We start from the raw sequence: 18624 nt of genomic DNA, 5'->3' as shown, positions 1-18624 counted from the left end.
TTATATTATTATTATTGCTATTCTTATTTCTATTTGTTCATTATTTATAATAATATTGTTGTGATATTTATTATAACTAATATTATTTGTATTTTTATTATAATTTTTATTATTATTAACATTATCATTATTTTTATTATTATTTTTGCTATTTATATTTTTATTGTTGTTTTTGTTATTATTGCTATTCTGTTTACTTTTTTTATTATTTTTGTTTTTTATTATTATTAATATTTTTATTGTTGTTATTTTTATTATTATTAATATTATTTTAATTATTACTATTATAGTTATAGTATTGATTATTGTTATTAATTTTTGTTGTTATTGTTGTGGTTTAGTTTTTTGTTATCATTATTATTATTTATGTTAATATTATCATTATTGTTTCTCTTCTTATAATTTTTATTATTATTTTCATTATTATTAAATAAGAAAAATTTCAGCACTTAAAAAGTTAGGCATTAACTATTATTATTTTTTCTCTGATTTCTATTTTTAGATTTATGACTAATTAGAAAATATTCTATTAAGCATTTTATTTGGCTCAACTTGAACTTGAAAAAGCTTGTAGAGATAATGCAATCATCGATGATACTTAATATGCTTCAATATAAAGCCTGTGTTGAAAAAGCCGGGATGTCTGTATTTAGCTCGGAAAGGTTATGATGAGTTTTTAAAAATCATCATGCTGAAGTTAACAAACATTTAAAAGCTTACAAGACGTTACTAGAAAAATTTAAATTAGAAACGATTCAGAGTCGTGTACAGCAAATTTTATCGTTACAAGGTCCTAATATTAACAAGACAAAAATTTGCATAATTAAAGAGATAGAACAAAATGAATATGGAAATTTAGTAAAGCAATTTGCTTACAAAAAAACTGAAGAAGAAATAAAGAGTTTAGTAATCATACTAAATGATCTTGGCTATTTAACAACTAAGTTAGGAGACTTAAGTGAAACAATGGAAGGAGAGTTGAATGTAAAACTTAAATACTACACAGATGCAGCAATATTTTATCAATATGTTAATGCTCTTATAGATGAAAAGCTAAACGAAATAACCGTTGAAGACAGAATGGCATTTAAAACACAACAGAGGATTTATCCACAAAAGCAATTAAATCACTTACAAGAACTGATATTCTCAACAATTGTTGGAGCTCGAGAAACAATGCCATTTTTTCAACAAGAAAAAGATAGTAATAAACATTTATTGAAAAAATTACGGAACGACATCAATCAAAAGCTGCAAAGAGCGGAAAATATTCGTAAACAAGCAATTAACAATCAAGAAGAAAAACAAAAATATCAGGCATCATATGTAAAAGAAGTAAGAAACTTATTTAAATCAATAGCTGATGACATGCAAAAGTTTTTAGGCAAACTATATAATGACAGTGAGCAAGAAATCGGTAGCCCACCCTGTAAATATGCAGTAATAGGACTTGGTTCAATGGCACTGCAGCAGATGACTCCGTATTCAGACTTAGAATTTGCTATTCTTACAGAAAACGAGGATTACAAACGAAGTAAAGATCCTAAAATTAAAGAGTATTTTAAGAATTTAAGCCATTTGGTACACTTTAAGGTAATCAATTTAGGAGAGAGTATTATTCCTACTAGTAAATATCATATTGATTTGAGCCACCTAGTACATAGAGGAGTAAATTTTGATTTCGGAGGTAAAACTCCACTTGGTAGGATAGATAATGACAAACAATATGAGTTAGTGCAAACAATAGATGGAATGCTTGCCTATGTGCGTAATGAAAAGGATGAGGCAGAACATATAGATAAGAACTTACCATATATATTAGAAAATGTTTGTTATGTGCATGGCGATAAGCAGCTTGTTACCAGCTATAAAGAAGAGGTTAAAAAGTTTTTGACCAGTAAAAACGAAAGTGATGAGCAAGGAAGATTAAACTGCGAGATAAGGGCCATAAAGTTGTTAGATGAAGGAACAGTAGAATTAAGTTACCTTCAGCAAACACCAGGTATAAATTTTAAAGAAAATCATTTTGAAGGAGATTTACATAGGCTTGCACCTAAATTTGGTGTCGAAAGTGAAGGGAGGTTATTTGATGTTAAGCAGGAAATTTATCGTTTACCTGACCGCCTAATATACAATCTTGGCCTATATTACGGTATAGAAGGAGACAGTAACTGGGATATAGTGGATAAGTTAAACGGTGAAAAGGTTATTTCCCCAGAAGCAGCATTTAATTTAAAAAATGCACTAACATTTGCTACTATCCTCAGATTAAAGACCTATTTATGCCATAAAGCCCAAAAAGAAGATATCTCTATTTTTAGTAAATTTGTTGAAACCGAATATGAAATTAAAGAGCAAGCTGGAAAAATATTTTACTTATCTGATGAAGATTTAAGAGAACAAGGTGGTTTATTTCTGTATTTTTATACTGCACTGCCATTACATGAAAGATTAAAGGCCTTCTGTGCTCAATATAATTTACTGGATAATACAGATCGTCATGCTTTTTTCCTAAGTAGTGATTTTTACATAGATGATCATGCTAATAAAGGGCTTATCTATTATCGATTAGGGCAATATAAAAAAGCTCAAACTAATATAGAGCAAGCATTAAATGACCCAAATTATTACTATGGCTTTACAAAACTCCTAACATTACAATACGTTTTAGGAAGGATATACCTTAAAGATAATAATTATGAGAGAGCTATTGAACAATTAGATAATTGTTTAGATATTTTAAAACTGATCTACAAGGAAGAACCTCATCCAGATGTGGCTAATTCTTTAAATTATCTAGGAATTGCTTACAGTGCTAAAGGACAATATGATCAGGCAATTAAATATCATGAGGATAGTCTAAGAATGAAGAAACTGATTTACAAAGAAGAAGCTCATACAGATGTGGCTAATTCTTTAAATAATCTAGGATCTACTTACAGTGCTAAAGGACAATATGATCAGGCAATTAATTATTATGAGGATAGTCTAAGAATGAAGAAACTGATATACAAGGAAGAACCTCATACAGATGTAGCTAATTCTTTAAATAATCTTGGATCTACTTACAGTGCTAAAGGACAGTACGATCAGGCAATTAAATATCATGAGGATAGTCTAAGAATGAAGAAACTGATCTACAAAGAAGAACCTCATCCAGATGTGGCTAATTCTTTAAATAATCTAGGATCTGTTTACAGTGCTAAAGGACAATACGATCAGGCAATAAAATATCATGAGGATAGTCTAAGAATGAAAAAACTGATCTACAATGAAGAACCTCATCCAGATGTAGCTAATTCTTTAAATTATCTAGGAATTGCTTACAGTGCTAAAGGACAATATGATCAGGCAATTAAATATCATGAAGATAGTCTAAGAATGAAGAAACTAATCTACAAGGAAGAGCCTCATCTAGATGTGGCTAATTCATTAAATAATCTAGGATCTGTTTTCAGTGCTAAAGGACAGTACGATCAGGCAATTAAATATCATGAGGATAGTCTAAGAATGAAGAAACTGATCTACAAAGAAGAACCTCATCCAGATGTGGCTTTTTCTTTAAATAATCTAGGATCTTCTTACAGTGCTAAAGGACAATACAATCAGGCAATTAAATATCATGAGGACAGTCTAAGAATGAAAAAACTGATTTACAAGGAAGAACCTCATCCAGATGTAGCTAATTCTTTAAATTATCTAGGAATTGCTTACAGTGCTAAAGGACAATATGATCAGGCAATTAAATATAATGAGGATAGTCTAAGAATGAAGAAACTTATCTACAAGGAAGAACCTCATCCAGATGTAGCTAATTCTTTAAATAATCTAGGATCTTCTTACAGTGCTAAAGGACAATACAATCAGGCAATTAAATATCATGAGTATAGTCTAAGAATGAAAAAACTGATTTACAAGGAAGAACCTCATCTAGATGTGGCTAATTCTTTAAATTATCTGGGAATTGCTTACAGTGTTAAAGGGCAATATGATCAGGCAATTAAGTATCATGAGGATAGTCTAAGAATGAAGAAACTGATTTACAATGGAGAACCTCATCCAGATGTGGCTAATTCTTTGAATAATCTAGGATCTGTTTATAGTGCTAAAGGACAATATGCTCAGGCAAATAATTATTATGTGGAAAGTCTAAGAATGATGAAACTGATCTACAAGGAAGAACCTCATCCAGATGTGGCTAATTCTTTAAATAATATAGCATCTACTTACAGTGCTAAAGGACAATACGATCAGGCAATTAAATACCATGAGGATAGTCTAAGAATGAAGAAACTGATCTACAAGGAAGAACCTCATCCAGATGTGGCTTTTTCATTAAATAATCTAGGATCTGTTTACAGTGCTAAAGGACAATATGATCAGGCAATTAAATATCATGAGGATAGTCTAAGAATGAAGAAACTGATCTACAAAGAAGAACCTCATCCAGATGTGGCTTTTTCTTTAAATAATCTAGGATCTTCTTACAGTGCTAAAGGACAATACAATCAGGCAATTAAATATCATGAGGACAGTCTAAGAATGAAAAAACTGATTTACAAGGAAGAACCTCATCCAGATGTGGCTAATTCTTTAAATAATCTAGGATCTACTTACAGTGCTAAAGGACAATGCGATCAGGCAATTAAATATCATCAGGATAGTCTAAGAATGAAGAATCTGATTTACAAGGAAGAGCCTCATCCAGATGTTGCTAATTCTTTAAGTAATCTAGGATCTACTTACAGTGCTAAAGGACAATACGATCAGGCAATTAAATGTCATGAGGACAGTCTAAGAATGAAAAAACTAATTTACAAGGAAGAACCTCATCCAGATGTAGCTAATTCTTTAAATTATCTAGGAATTGCTTACTGTGCTAAAGGACAGTACGATCAGGCAATTAAATATTATGAGGATAGTCTAAGAATGAAGAAACTGATCTACAAGGAAGAACCTCATCCAGATGTGGCTTTTTCATTAAATAATCTAGGATCTGTTTACAGTGCTAAAGGACAATATGATCAGGCAATTAATTATTATGAGGATAGTCTAAGAATGAAAAAACTGATCTACAAGGAAGAACCTCATCCAGATGTGGCTAATTCTTTAAATAATATAGCATCTACTTACAGTGCTAAAGGACAATACGATCAGGCAATTAAATACCATGAGGATAGTCTAAGAATGAAGAAACTGATCTACAAGGAAGAACCTCATCCAGATGTGGCTTTTTCATTAAATAATCTAGGATCTGTTTACAGTGCTAAAGGACAATATGATCAGGCAATTAATTATTATGAGGATAGTCTAAGAATGAAGAAACTGATCTACAAGGAAGAACCTCATCCAGATGTGGCTAATTCTTTAAATAATATAGCATCTACTTACAGTGCTAAAGGACAATACGATCAGGCAATTAAATATCATGAGGATAGTCTAAGAATGAAGAAACTGATCTACAAGGAAGAACCTCATCCAGATGTGGCTTTTTCATTAAATAATCTAGGATCTGTTTACAGTGCTAAAGGACAATATGATCAGGCAGTTAATTATTATGAGGATAGTCTAAGAATGAAGAAACTGATCTACAAGGAAGAACCTCATCCAAATGTGGCTAATTCTTTAAATAATATAGCATCTACTTACAGTGCTAAAGGGCAGTATGATCAGGCAATTAAATATTATGAGGATAGTCTAAGAATGATGAAACTGATCTTCAAGGAAGAACCTTATCCAGATGTAGTTAATTCTTTAAATTATCTAGGAATTGCTTATAGTGCTAAAGAACAATATGATCAGGCAATTAAATATCATGAGGATAGTCTAAGAATGAAGAAACTGATCTACAAGGAAGAACCTCATCCAGATGTGGCAAGTTCTTTAAATAATCTAGGATCTACTTACAGTGCTAATGGACAGTACGATCAGGCAATTAAATATCATGAGGATAGTCTAAGAATGAAGAAACTGATCTACAAGGAAGAGCCTCATCCAGATGTGGCTAATTCTTTAAATAATCTAGGATCTGTTTACAGAGCTAAAGGGCAATATGATCAGGCAATTAATTATTATGAGGATAGTCTAAGAATGAAGAAACTGATCTATAAGGAAGAACCTCATCCAGATGTGGCTTTTTCTTTAAATAATCTAGGATATGTTTACAGTGCTAATAGGCAATATGATCTGGCAATTAAATATCATGAAGATAGTCTAAGAATGAAGAAACTGATCTACAAGGACGAAACTCATCCAGTTGTGGCCTTGTCTTTATATAAACTAGAGAATGCTTACCGTGATAATGAAAAACATGATCCGGCAATAAGCTAAGGAAACCAATTTTTGCAGGTAATACCTTTTTTTATGCATCATCCTTACATAAATTTGATAAATGATGACTTTATAAGTTTTACTTTGTTATCTATCAAAAGTTTTTCTCCAGACCCACAAGAATTATCTAATGATTTTTTGGAACTAACAGGAGATAATAACATATTATTGAATTATGTCTAGCTGTTGAAGAGTGGGATAGATGCAAGATACAGGAATTGATTACTGCTGGGGTTGATCCTGATAATGTGCCGTTTATGACTACAACTACACCATTAATAGGTGCAATAGTTAAGGGAGACGTAGAAATGGTCAGTTTAATTTCAGAAAAAGCTAATATCAATAAACCTAACAATGACAGAAATAAAGCTAGTCCATTACATTACTCTCTAGGTTTTTGCGGCTATCCAATTAATGTTGAAATAGTTAAACTATTACTTGAAAATGATGCTGATGTTAGTCAAGCAATGTGTGATAGAAATACACCGATGCATATGGCACATTGTAAAGGTAATGAGGAGGCTATAATGTTATTACTATCGTATAAAGCTGATATTAATGCCAAAAGCGATGAAGGTAACACACCGTTACTTTGTTTATTGGAGCAAGGAAATCTTAGCTCTGAAACGAAGCTAGAAATAAAAAGAGAACATTACCAAATATGTGATGATAAAAGGATTAAAGATCAAGAAGGTGATGTTGTAATAGATAATACTCAGTACCATTCCTTAAAGTTAGAGTTATGTTTTAATTCTAATGAAGTATTTGAGTCTAATCATCTACCACAAACTAGCACTAATAGTGTAACAAGTGTTATTAGAGATCTATAGTTGGTGAAATCCATTACATGGAAAAGAGTAATGGTTTATAACTGAAACGTAATAACTGGTCGTGAGCCAAAGGATGTATTAACCCTCGATTCTTCGTTGGAAGACGGAGGTAGAAAATATAGGTAACCAAGTTACTGTTTTTTTTTATTGTATTGCCTAGAACTCGTAATAAAATATAGATGCAAGATAATTATCGATGGAACATTTGCATATATGTAAGAACTGTTAAAACACATTCAGGATCATTATGCAGAGTTATAAATAATCATGGTGAATAATGATTTAAGAGACTTTTTCGAAAAATTGATTAAACTTTGATTAAACCATTAACAAAATGAAAGGACTTTCGAGATTTCGATTAAAGACTAAGATTTCGAGATGAAGAAATTATGTTTTGAAAATTTCTATCACTTTAATTTGGACAAGAACGAAAGATGACTCATGGGCTAAAGAAACAATGTTGGTCGTAAAACAAAAAATTCGTCATCAGCTACGTCATTTGGTGCTCATAAAACATGTTATCTACTTTTTAAAGCTGCAAACAGTTTTTTGGTTGAAAATGATAAAACATTTTGTTGATGCATGTAAAGAGTGCACAAACTTTGTTAATTGGATATGGAGGTGACTAACTTGAATGCTTTCTGATAACTATGCATGCTGTAACTAGTCGAAATCTCTTTTAAATAGTTTTTAACCAAAACGTGACATTAAACAATTTGATCTTTCTAAACTTTAATACCTATTGATTGCGATCACATCCTACTTTACTTTAAATTATATAAATGGAATAAGATTTGACTCTGACAAAGGTTTTTGTCAAAGTTAAATCGTATTTCAATTTTTGGATGAGAAGAAAGAGATTTTTTGGATTAGAAAATTGAGATGTTGAGGAGTAGAGCTTATGTAATAAATTTTATAAGTTCAATAAAAAATTAGAATTTACGATATAAATAGTTTTAATAAAAAAAGTTCCTAAAGTATATTTCGTTATTATTGAGTGGGCTGTATTATTTGTATTCAAACGATCGTAAAGCGCATGCTTCTGAAGTGAAAATAAGCTCGATATCGAAAATGCACACTCATTGATATTTATTGTAAACTTGTTCATAAAAATAAAATAAAATTTAAATTACGAGTATAATACCCCTGTATTAGTTTTATCAATTTATGAAACGTTTAAAATATGTTAATATAAAATCTGAGGGTCGAATTTTGGAAAATAAAACCAACAAGACATGAAGTTATGATGAAGTTAAAATAATAAGAGAACACTACCAAATATGTGATGATAAAACGAATAAAGATCAAGAAGGTAATGTTGTAATAGGTAATATGCAGTACCATTTTCTTAAAGTTAGAGTTATTTTTTAGTTCTACTGAAGTAGTTGAGCTTAATCATCTACCACAAATAAGCACTAATAGTGTAACTAATGATCTAGGAGTATCTATGCTTGGTTATAATCGTTTAGCTGGAGAAGAGTAAGGTTTAAAACCTAAAGGAAAACCTCGGTCGTAAGCCAAAGGATGTATAAACCCCCGAATTTTCGTTATAAGGTGGAGGTAGGAAATACAGGTAACCAAGTCACTATGTATAATACTGTGAGTATCGCCTAATACTCGCAATAAAATATAGACGCAAGACATTCAATGATGGAATACTTGCATATATGCAAGAATGGTTAAAACAGATTTAGGGTCACTATGCAAAGTCACAAATAACCAGGATAATTAATGATTAAAGTAACTTTTTTCAAAAGGAACTGATTTTGATCAATCATTAACAAAATGATATAATATCGATATTTCGATTAAAGATATTGAGTTTATGCTTTGAACCTTAGTATCAATTCAATATGGGCAAATTCGGAGAACGGCTCATGGTAGAAATTCTTTTAGCTACATCAAGTAGTGTGAAGAAGTATCCCAGCAAACATGTCAGCGTTGAATCAACGTTGAAAACCGGTCGCAAAAGTTGTTGCGGAAACGTTGACAAAGTAATCGATTTTGCAAAGATATGTAACGTTGTTAAAGAGACGTTGATTAAATGTTGTTGCGTAACGTTGAAAAAGAGTTACTAAAAAAGCGTTGCATAAACGTTGTTAAAGCAGTCGATTTTGCAAGGATTTGTAACGTTGATAGTAAAACGTCGATTTAACGTCACTCAAAGACGTCGAATAAAGGTTGAATTATAACGCTGAATCAACGCTTAAATGCGCTAAAGAAAATATCGCAAAATATAATTAAACGTAGTTAATCGTGGCTGTAATATATTGAATTAAATATATATATATATATATATATATATATATATATATATATATATATATATATATATATATATATATATATATATATATATATATATATATATATATATATATATATATCTTTATATATTGAATTGGCAAATAAAACTAAATTGTATATTGAACTCTACACTTGCAATATTTCCAAAATCGATTTTTAATACAACAGTAATATAGAATGATAAATGTAAAAAAAGCCTAAAATATGCAATTCATAGATATATATATGCCTAAAATATGCAATTCATAGAAATATATATACTTTTTTAAAGAGTTATGAGTGTGAGTGTCTGTATATACATTTATACAATATATAAAAATAAAATTTACAGGATATCGTATCGATAGGCCAGGATATCATTGAGATACAGAATCTAAACCAAAAAATAAAACTTTTATCATTAGTGGTCTGAGAGCAAATGTAAAAAAAAAACCTTAATGAATTAGTATGATTATAAATAAATTTATAAAGTAAAAATAAATAAATATAATATATATATATATATATATATATATATATATATATATATATATATATATATATATATATATTCATATACATATACATATATATATATATATATACACACACATATATATATATACATACATATATATATATACACACACATATATATACATTTTATAAAAGTCAAATTTAAAAAACTAAAAATAATCTCAATTCCATATTTAAATTAACTAAATAAAACTTACTTTAACAGGTGTAACTATAAATCATCAATTTAAATCATATATACTTCGTTCATAAGATGGAAACCAGTTAAAACCATATCATTCCTCAATCTTTGATCCACCAGAACATTACTAAATAAACTTACACTGAAAATCAAACTACAATAAGTCAAAAGAAATTTAGACTCTAGTATTGAAATCAGTTATGACCAATAGTTAATATTAGGTCATTTCAAAAATTTAAAACTTTAACATTTTTATTATAAAATATAAGATCACATAAATTTGTAATAAACAATAACAAAGAAACGAAGAAATACAATATTTTTGAAAAATAATAAATTATTTTTAACATGTATTATATAATTACAAAAGCCATTTCACATCATGATGTAATGGTAATAAAACACATCCATTTTCAGTTTCGAGGCATATGGCTTTTCGTTTTAATCTCGATTTCTCCACTAATTGCCGTTTTACTTTAAGTCTTTCAAAGCGGAAAAAATAAATATTTAATAAACTGGATTCACATGGTATTGTAAAGAAATTGTCTAAGCAAGCTTTTTCAACAACATCACACACATAACTTAAACCCTTATCTTCCTTTATAAAAATGTACTTGCCATTATTTAGTAAAAAAACAAGAATCCCTTGCATTTTTTGAAGAAATAACAGTGTATTATATTTACTTGCATATTTTTCAAATGCTTTCCCTAAAACAGTAATTCGTTTGAAAACTTGCACTATTGGATTTTTAGCGTTATGTATAAAGTTTTTTAAAACTCGCAAGTGATTTTCGAAAGGGAAACACGATAACGAATCTAAACAGGTGTCAAAGTAAATGACGTCATCACATAAATGAACCAAATTATGCACATTATAGACAACAAACCCTTTCCCATATATTTCTTCAGATTTTAAAACAAAATAAATAAGAAGTTCTTTTGCATAATTTGAATGTGCTTTTCTATCTTCATCATCTGAATTAATCAAAATAGATATTGCAACATGAAGTGTCATAAAATGATCATATTGTAGCTTTGAAAATATTTTTTTCAGCACTAAAGGACCAGTAAATAATAAAAACTGCCTAAACTCAGTAGCTTTGTAATGAGGGAGATCTTTTAATGTCCTTGGCTGTCTTGCAAACTCGCTTGGAAGAGTACCTTTTAATTGTTCTAGGTTTGATGAGACTTGGTCTATTTGCTTTTGTGATATTTTACAACTGCTTGGTCCATCTCTTGTTACAAATAGCAAAATTCTTTTGACCACACCTAAACATACCAAATGCATGTAGTCCAATGCAAATTGATTTATGCATTTTACTCCAGCAGATATCAAAGGACTTTGCTTTATTTGATGTTCTGGATATATGTAGGCATTAAATTTTTTATCTAAACGTAAAGTAGAATAACATTCTGAAAATAGCATTCTTCTGTGTTTATAAACTCCTTTTGTGACACATCGCTCACACCCAAAGTAACCATTATGAGCTTTCACACATTTTAAAAACTGCCTAGCAGGAGCGTCACAGATAAAAGCCATAAGTTCAAAACTAAAAAATTTATCATTATAGAATATACCTTCTGATTTCAACAATTGCAATTCATTAATAAAATCACTCAGGTAGTCTTCTACACTATCTAGTTTTCCAGATCCACAAAATAAGGCTACAATAAAGGGTTGTAGATTTTCAAACATACACAGAATTGGCCACAATTGAGTAGCTGAAGATTTGAATAGCTGAACACCATCAACATTAACTTTTAGTTTAATTTTATCAAGTTTTTTGACAATTAAAATTTGCTAATCTCTGTAGTATACCGCATTTAATACCAAAGTAAGTGTAAGTTCCTCCACATTTATACATATATCTAACATTAGCTGGGGTCCCTAACAAAGTCCTTGAATCTTTAGGCAACGTATGACCACAATCCCCAAGTAGGTTTAATAAGTCATTAACTGCATGTAGGGTACACTGATGTTTTACAGCCCAATTTGCTAGATTTTCTGACATAACTGTATCAACCTGTTCATCCTCATTACCTTTACTATCATCTGAAAAAGAAAACTCACTATTAGAAATAGTATTTTCAGTAGAACTTTGATCAATATCCACAAATAAACTGCTTGGAATAGGTTGGTTTGCTATATCGTTACTTGGACTACATCTAGAGGAGGAAGAGCATTCACTGCTAGTTGAAAGCATAACTTCACTACTATCAGAAGTCATCATAGGTTTTTTAAGATCACTTTTATTCTGTCTGTACCTTTTATAGTAATTGCTTTTATGCATTCTGAAAAATAAAGAAAAAATTTGTTATAAATTTAAATAAAATATAGTGTATAATGTCAACATTTTATTCTAATTAATGCTGCAAAAATAATTACAATGTTCAGAACATATATATGTTTTTATATCTTTTTTTTGATATAATGGTTCATTTGAATTAAAATTATTTAAAATTATTTAAATGTGTTATATATATATATATATATATATATATATATATATATATATATATATATATATATATATATATATATATATATATATATATATGTATATATATATATATATATATATATATATATATATATATATATATATATATATATATATATACAAACTGTTACTATCATCAGTTTCTCTGTAGCAATCTTATTAGCCAACTGTAGTTGCTTAAATTTGAAAAGCTTGAATAAAACAATTTATAATACAATGAAAGATTAAATAAATAAAAGTATATTTTAGAAAAAGCACTTTACACAAGACACAAACAAAATCATATCACATATCCTAAAATGTCATTAAAAAACTTTAAACTTCCAATTTTTGCTTTCTACAAAAATTTATAGGTGAATATTTCAGAATTGATTTTACAGCTTCATAAATCCTTGCTTCATCTGGGTATCTTTTTGAGACACTCTCTAAAATATAAAATTCAAACTTCTTGCTTAAATGCTATTAGTAAAAATCTGCATACTTAAAAAGTTTAAACAAAACATATTACCAACTAAAACACGATACAATTTGTCTTTGAAAAAGCAAACTTTTGTTTGGTTTTGTTCATGGAATTGGTTTGCCCCTTCATGTTTAACAAACAGCGCAACTCAATCGTTAACAGCCTAAAAAGTTAGTAATTATTTGAATCAATATTTACAATATTGTACAATACAACGTTCATGCTACAGGAAAGAAAGCATATAATGATATGCTTAAAAAAGCGTATAATATTGATATTTATTATAATAAATATATTTCGCAAACCTTTTTTAAATAATCCATTAAAAACCATTGCCATTTCAGCTTGGAAAATTGGATTTATCAAATTCATCTTCTCCAGCTCAAAAGAGCTGGAGAAGATGAATTTGATAAATCCAATTTTTTTTGTAAACATATTTCTGAACTTTTAGAATTAGTTATAACGCTTTTAGGATGAAGAGGTAATTTGGGTGATTTTGAATTATTTATTTCAAAGTTGACTATCTTTGATTGAACAATCCGTGAGCGTGAACGATCTCTTGTTGAATTTGTTACATCAGAATGAACTAGTGATCTTGAACGATTTTCTTGAGTGTTTAACAAATATGCTTAGAGATAAAATATAAATACATATTTTTTTTTTTAAATACATACAGTTCTTTTTTTTTTTTTTTATTCTTTACCATAATAAAAAACAAAGAAAAGACAAATCCAAAGAGAAACACAATTATTCACAAACATAATTACTCACATTCTTCTTCAGATTCTGCTGTAGTCGTTAAATTAAATCCTTCACATACTTCTTTATCTATTAGTAATTATTTACTAAAATAAATATAAACAATAAATATAAACAATAAATGTAAAAACTAAAATGTAGAATAAGTGTAAACAGATTAGAAAATATATCTAGGCAATAATAATAAAATAAACAGATTCAAAATATTACTTATCCCAAATTAGAAAGAAAAAAGTTTATTTGATATTGTACTGTACTATTAATATAAAACATTAATAACAGTTTTTTTTATTCATATTAAACAATTAAAATGGCAATGAATACAGTAAAATTTAATGACCTCCAGTTAATTTTATTCGTTTAACTCTGAACTTGTTCCAGGAATCATCAATTGGAAACTTGTTATAGGCAGCTTTCATTGGATGAACACCAGTTGGCCAAAATAACCAACCATCTTTTACCCAACAAGATGGAACAACTGCTTCTGTTTCAATCTCATTTTCAAAATAAACAGCTAAAGCCCAAGATTGTGAAGCCATTATAATAGTTCAATCTAAATAGACGTCTTTTTTTTTTATTTTCATATATATATTTTTATTTACACTAATATTTATGTGAAATTTTAAAAAAAGCATGTATATATTATACAGACAAACAAACACACAATGTCTCTAAAATTTAGTCTGTTAACAGACTAAATTTAGTCTGACTTATTATATATTATTAGTTTTGATATTACTTTGTACATCTGAACATTATTAAAATAAAGTACTATTTCTAACTAAGATATAACATTTTTTAAAAAGTTGAGCATTTTATTAAAATGGTCAACTTAAAATAAAAATATAGACAAAAATAACCTGAATAAATCGAATTTACCCTGAGATTTATGTATATTATATACAATTTGATATAAAATCTAAAAGTTTTAAATTAGTCGCAATAAAAATAGGTTATAAAATATAACTTTAAAATACTTTTTATACCATCTGCATGCATTCTCTTAAGTTTTCCATGCCTTTCCATTACGGCAAATTATTTTTGTAATGGCTGCATCAATGAGACAAAAATTGTCAATGTGCTACTTCCTCAACGTTGCTTAAGCAACGTTTTATTAACGTTGGCAAAAAATCACTTTTTCAACGTTTTTTAATTACCACATTTTCAACGTTGCACAGTGGGCCAGTAGGTGGACAAAATGGGAAAAATTTTAGTTGTCTAATCTTGAAAACCTATTTAATTTTAGTATCTACATATATTAGGAGAAATCTATTGATAATTTATTTATATTAAATCCCTTAGTTACCAGGACTCTAAGCATTTGAATACTGAGATAAAATAAAAAAAAATATATATATAAATAAGTAATTAACGGTGACATCAACGTTGTGTTATATTTCAATTACATCTACGTTTTTGAAACAAAAAATTAGTACATGTTATTCTAGAGTATTTAGAGATAAGAAAAACCAATTTGTGAAATAAATTTGTCATAGCATGTTATCTCAGTTATACTTTGAAAATCACAGATTAAAAAAAAAATGTCTTAAGAAACTTACTTATTGCCGCACAATAACTAATAATTACCACAATTTGCCATGTGTTGTCTTATATTTATTTGAGCTATATGATGCTTCAATCGAGTTTTAATTGATTGCTCGTCCCCTTAAATCCCTGTTCAGATTTTATGTATGTTTTAACTTGGTTGCTATGGTACTAAATTTTGCATAGCAACAACTCATTTTTACATTAACGTTGTTTTAACAGTATTTTACTTGCGCTAAATACACAATATTAGGGGTATGTATTAAAATGAGATACAGAATTCTTATGAGGTTAACTTTTTTTGGTTACTATGGATACTTTACTTTGCATAACATAGCAACAACATATTTTCGGTAGTTGTTAGTAATTTAATTACTAACACTGACAGTAATTTAATTACTTTTAATTTTAATTACTAACACTTGTAGTAACTTAATTACTAACAAGTATTAGTAGTCCAGGCGGCATATATATTACAACATTTTACTTTTAAATACAAAATACTTGTTACAATAATTATTTAGATATGGTTTTGTTAAACTTAGACATTCATAATTTTCTCCAAAAAAACAATCTTAGTATTTCAAAACAAAATATTACTGAAGATATATTAAAATTTATTCAGCCAAAATTTGCTGATTTTAAAGACGTTGATTTTAGACATGCTGTTCAACGATTTGTTTACTTGTATAAAAAAAAGTGGATATCTGCAAACTATACTGTGAAAAATTTTGAAAAGAAGTTTGTGAACTGGCTTAATGAATATTTAATTGTCAGAAAAAAAGACAATGAACCAACTGCAAGTAGACGTGGTCGAAAACCAGTTGCATTTGATAATAGTTCTAATAAAACTAAAAAACGGCGTGTATCTTGTTTAATTGAATCTCATTCATCCAATGAATTATTTTTTGCTGCTAATAAAAAATTTAGAGATGAATCTGTTGTTATTGCTGCCAAGAATGTTTTAAATATATCAAATACAGATAAAGCAACTAAATATTCAGCAGACGAAGCACTGGCTTTAATAATTGATGCAAGTCTGACAAAAGCTTCCTATCAATTGGTTAGAAGCGGAGCCTTGGAGAAAGAATATAACATCTACCCCGCTTACAATGATGTCAGAGATGCAAAATTGAAATGTTATCCTGCAAACATAACAGTGGAGGACTATTCAGCTTCAGTTCCTTTAAAAGATTTAATGACTCATACTTTGCAAAGAATCTGTGCAGTTCAGGAACCTGTGCTAAGGCACTTGATATTGAACGATAAAGCAATAAAAACAATGACACTAACGTGTAAGGCTGGTTTTGATGGTGCTACTGGCCAAAGCATTTATAAATAAGTTTTATCAGAACCCGACATTAACAGAGATTTAAAGCGTGAAGAATCATTATTTATTGCTTGTCTTGTCCCATTGGATTTGACTGGATTTAACAACAGCAACGAAAAGGTGCCTATTTGGAGAAATCAAAAGTCGTCCTCCACAGCCTATTGTAGACCCATAAGATTTGCATACAAAATGGAATCCAAGGATTCTGTGATTGAAGAAGATCAGTACATTAAAAGTGAGATAGAAAGTTTGGGTATGATTTTATTAGAGGTTTGCAGATCTTCTATTGAAGTGAATTGTATTATCGAACTTACAATGATTGATGGGAAGGTTCAAACAATATTATCTGAAAAAAACAACTCATACCAATGCTGTTCAGTGTGTGGTGTCTCTCCAAAAAATATGAATAGTCTTGATATCCTTAATATAGATTATACTAACAGAGAGTTCAAATATGGTCTTTCCAGTCTTCATGCATGGATTCGATTTTTTGAGATGTTATTGCACATTGCATATAAAAAAGAAACAAGAAAGTGGCAAGCAAGATCTAAAGAACACAAAGAAAAGGCATCTGTAGCTAAACAAAAGATTCAGACTGATTTTATGAACAAAATGGGACTTGTTGTTGATTTCCCTAAAAGTGGTGGTTCTGGAACAAGTAATGATGGCAATACCTCAAGGCGTGCCTTTGCAGCATATGAACAAACAGCTGAAATTCTGGGTATTGACCAAAACCTTATATTCAGATTTTACATTATCTTGGTAACGCTCTCTTCAGGATATGAAATAGACTGTTTAAAGTTCAAGGATTATTGTTTTGACACTTTTCTTTCCCTTTTCTTTCCCTTTATCCATGGTATTACATGGCTCAATCAGTTCACAAAGTATTGATACATGGACATGACATAATTAAAAGCCTTACATTACCCATCGGACTTATGTCAGAGAAAGCTCAAGAGGCTAGAAATAAAGACTTTAAATCTTATCGCGAAAATTTCAGCCGAAAAACATCCAGAAAAGCAACAAATACTAATCTTATCAATAGACTCCTAGTTTCCAGTGATCCTGTTATTTCATCATTGCGTAAATCAACATCACACCAAACAAATCATAAAGCATTTCCTTCAGATGTTTTACAATTACTTAAACAATCTTCAAACGATATTATTGTTTTATAATTTTTTGATGTAATTTAAAATTGATAACGTTGTCTTGCACTATTTTTTGCTTTTATTATTCCTAAAACATTATTTACCTAAATACTCAATTTTTATTCAATATAGGTGGGTCAAAAATCCGATAAGATATTCAAATATCAATTTACCACTTTGTAACTAAGGAAAGTATCCGGTAACTAAGCAATATAAGTATCCATAACAACTAAATTTAAAAAATTATCACTTTTGTAAGAAGTGTGATCTCATATTGGTACTCATGCCAAATTTAGTGAATATAGCACTTATAAAATATCTGCAGATAACAAAAGTAGGTTGTTGCTAAGCAAAATAAAGGTATCCATAGCAACGAAATAAAAAAATATTACCTTCATAAAAAGCGCAGACATCATATTAGTACTCATACTAATTTTAGTGAATATAGCTCTAATATTAAATTAGTTATGAATTTTGTCCAGTAAAAGTGCAATCTGGCCCACTGTGCGTTGGTATATGTAACATTGAATGAACTTTGTTTTATAAATAGCTTAACTACGTTGAAAAAGCAGCTAATGTCTAACGTTGATAAACCTTAAACTTTGCGACGTTTTTACTGTGATTTTTTGCGTACTTTTATTCAACATTGAATAAACGCGATTTTTTGAGAAGATAATATACGTTGAAATTTATCCGCTTTTTCAACGTTGAAAA

At 29.0% G+C, this 18624-nt stretch overlaps 1 protein-coding gene and 3 pseudogenes across 4 annotated transcripts; 2 read left to right on the top strand and 2 right to left on the bottom strand.

Moving 5' to 3' along the window:
- Positions 1 to 503: 503 nt before the first annotated feature.
- LOC149894161 (uncharacterized) lies at positions 504 to 8137 on the top strand (annotated as a pseudogene). The gene is made up of 2 exons (XR_016449502.1): positions 504 to 6325; positions 6443 to 8137. The product of XR_016449502.1 is annotated as an uncharacterized LOC149894161 (transcript).
- A 1445-nt stretch (positions 8138 to 9582) lies between these two features.
- On the bottom strand, positions 9583 to 13252 carry LOC149894160 (uncharacterized). 2 transcript variants are annotated; one of them, XM_090097307.1, is made up of 6 exons: positions 13174 to 13252; positions 12987 to 13090; positions 12320 to 12456; positions 11743 to 12217; positions 10181 to 11553; positions 9583 to 9840 (listed from the first exon to the last, which is right to left on the bottom strand). In XM_090097307.1, the coding sequence occupies exons 4-5, from the start codon at positions 11858 to 11860 to the stop codon at positions 10526 to 10528; spliced, it is 1146 nt and encodes a 381-aa protein (XP_089953433.1). In that variant the 5' UTR covers positions 11861 to 12217; positions 12320 to 12456; positions 12987 to 13090; positions 13174 to 13252; the 3' UTR covers positions 9583 to 9840; positions 10181 to 10525. The 2 variants fall into 2 exon arrangements, with proteins under 2 accessions (XP_089953433.1, XP_089953428.1); XM_090097302.1 differs by lacking the exons at positions 12320 to 12456; positions 12987 to 13090; positions 13174 to 13252 and having other exon boundaries at positions 10181 to 11860.
- A 255-nt stretch (positions 13253 to 13507) lies between these two features.
- Positions 13508 to 15081, bottom strand: LOC149894159 (uncharacterized; annotated as a pseudogene). The gene is made up of 4 exons (XR_016455598.1): positions 14871 to 15081; positions 14225 to 14437; positions 13897 to 13953; positions 13508 to 13753 (listed from the first exon to the last, which is right to left on the bottom strand). The product of XR_016455598.1 is annotated as an uncharacterized LOC149894159 (transcript).
- An 844-nt stretch (positions 15082 to 15925) lies between these two features.
- On the top strand, positions 15926 to 17650 carry LOC149894158 (uncharacterized; annotated as a pseudogene).
- The last annotated feature ends 974 nt before the right edge of the window (positions 17651 to 18624 follow it).

The sequence above is a fragment of the Hydra viridissima genome, unplaced genomic scaffold, assembly GCF_058129835.1.
Source record: "Hydra viridissima isolate aposymbiotic clone 2 unplaced genomic scaffold, HvirCarnegie_v1 scaffold_1, whole genome shotgun sequence".
Lineage (NCBI taxonomy): Eukaryota > Metazoa > Cnidaria > Hydrozoa > Anthoathecata > Hydridae > Hydra > Hydra viridissima.
Note: the sequence above shows the minus strand (reverse complement) of the source record. Positions and strands in the feature narration are given on the sequence as shown.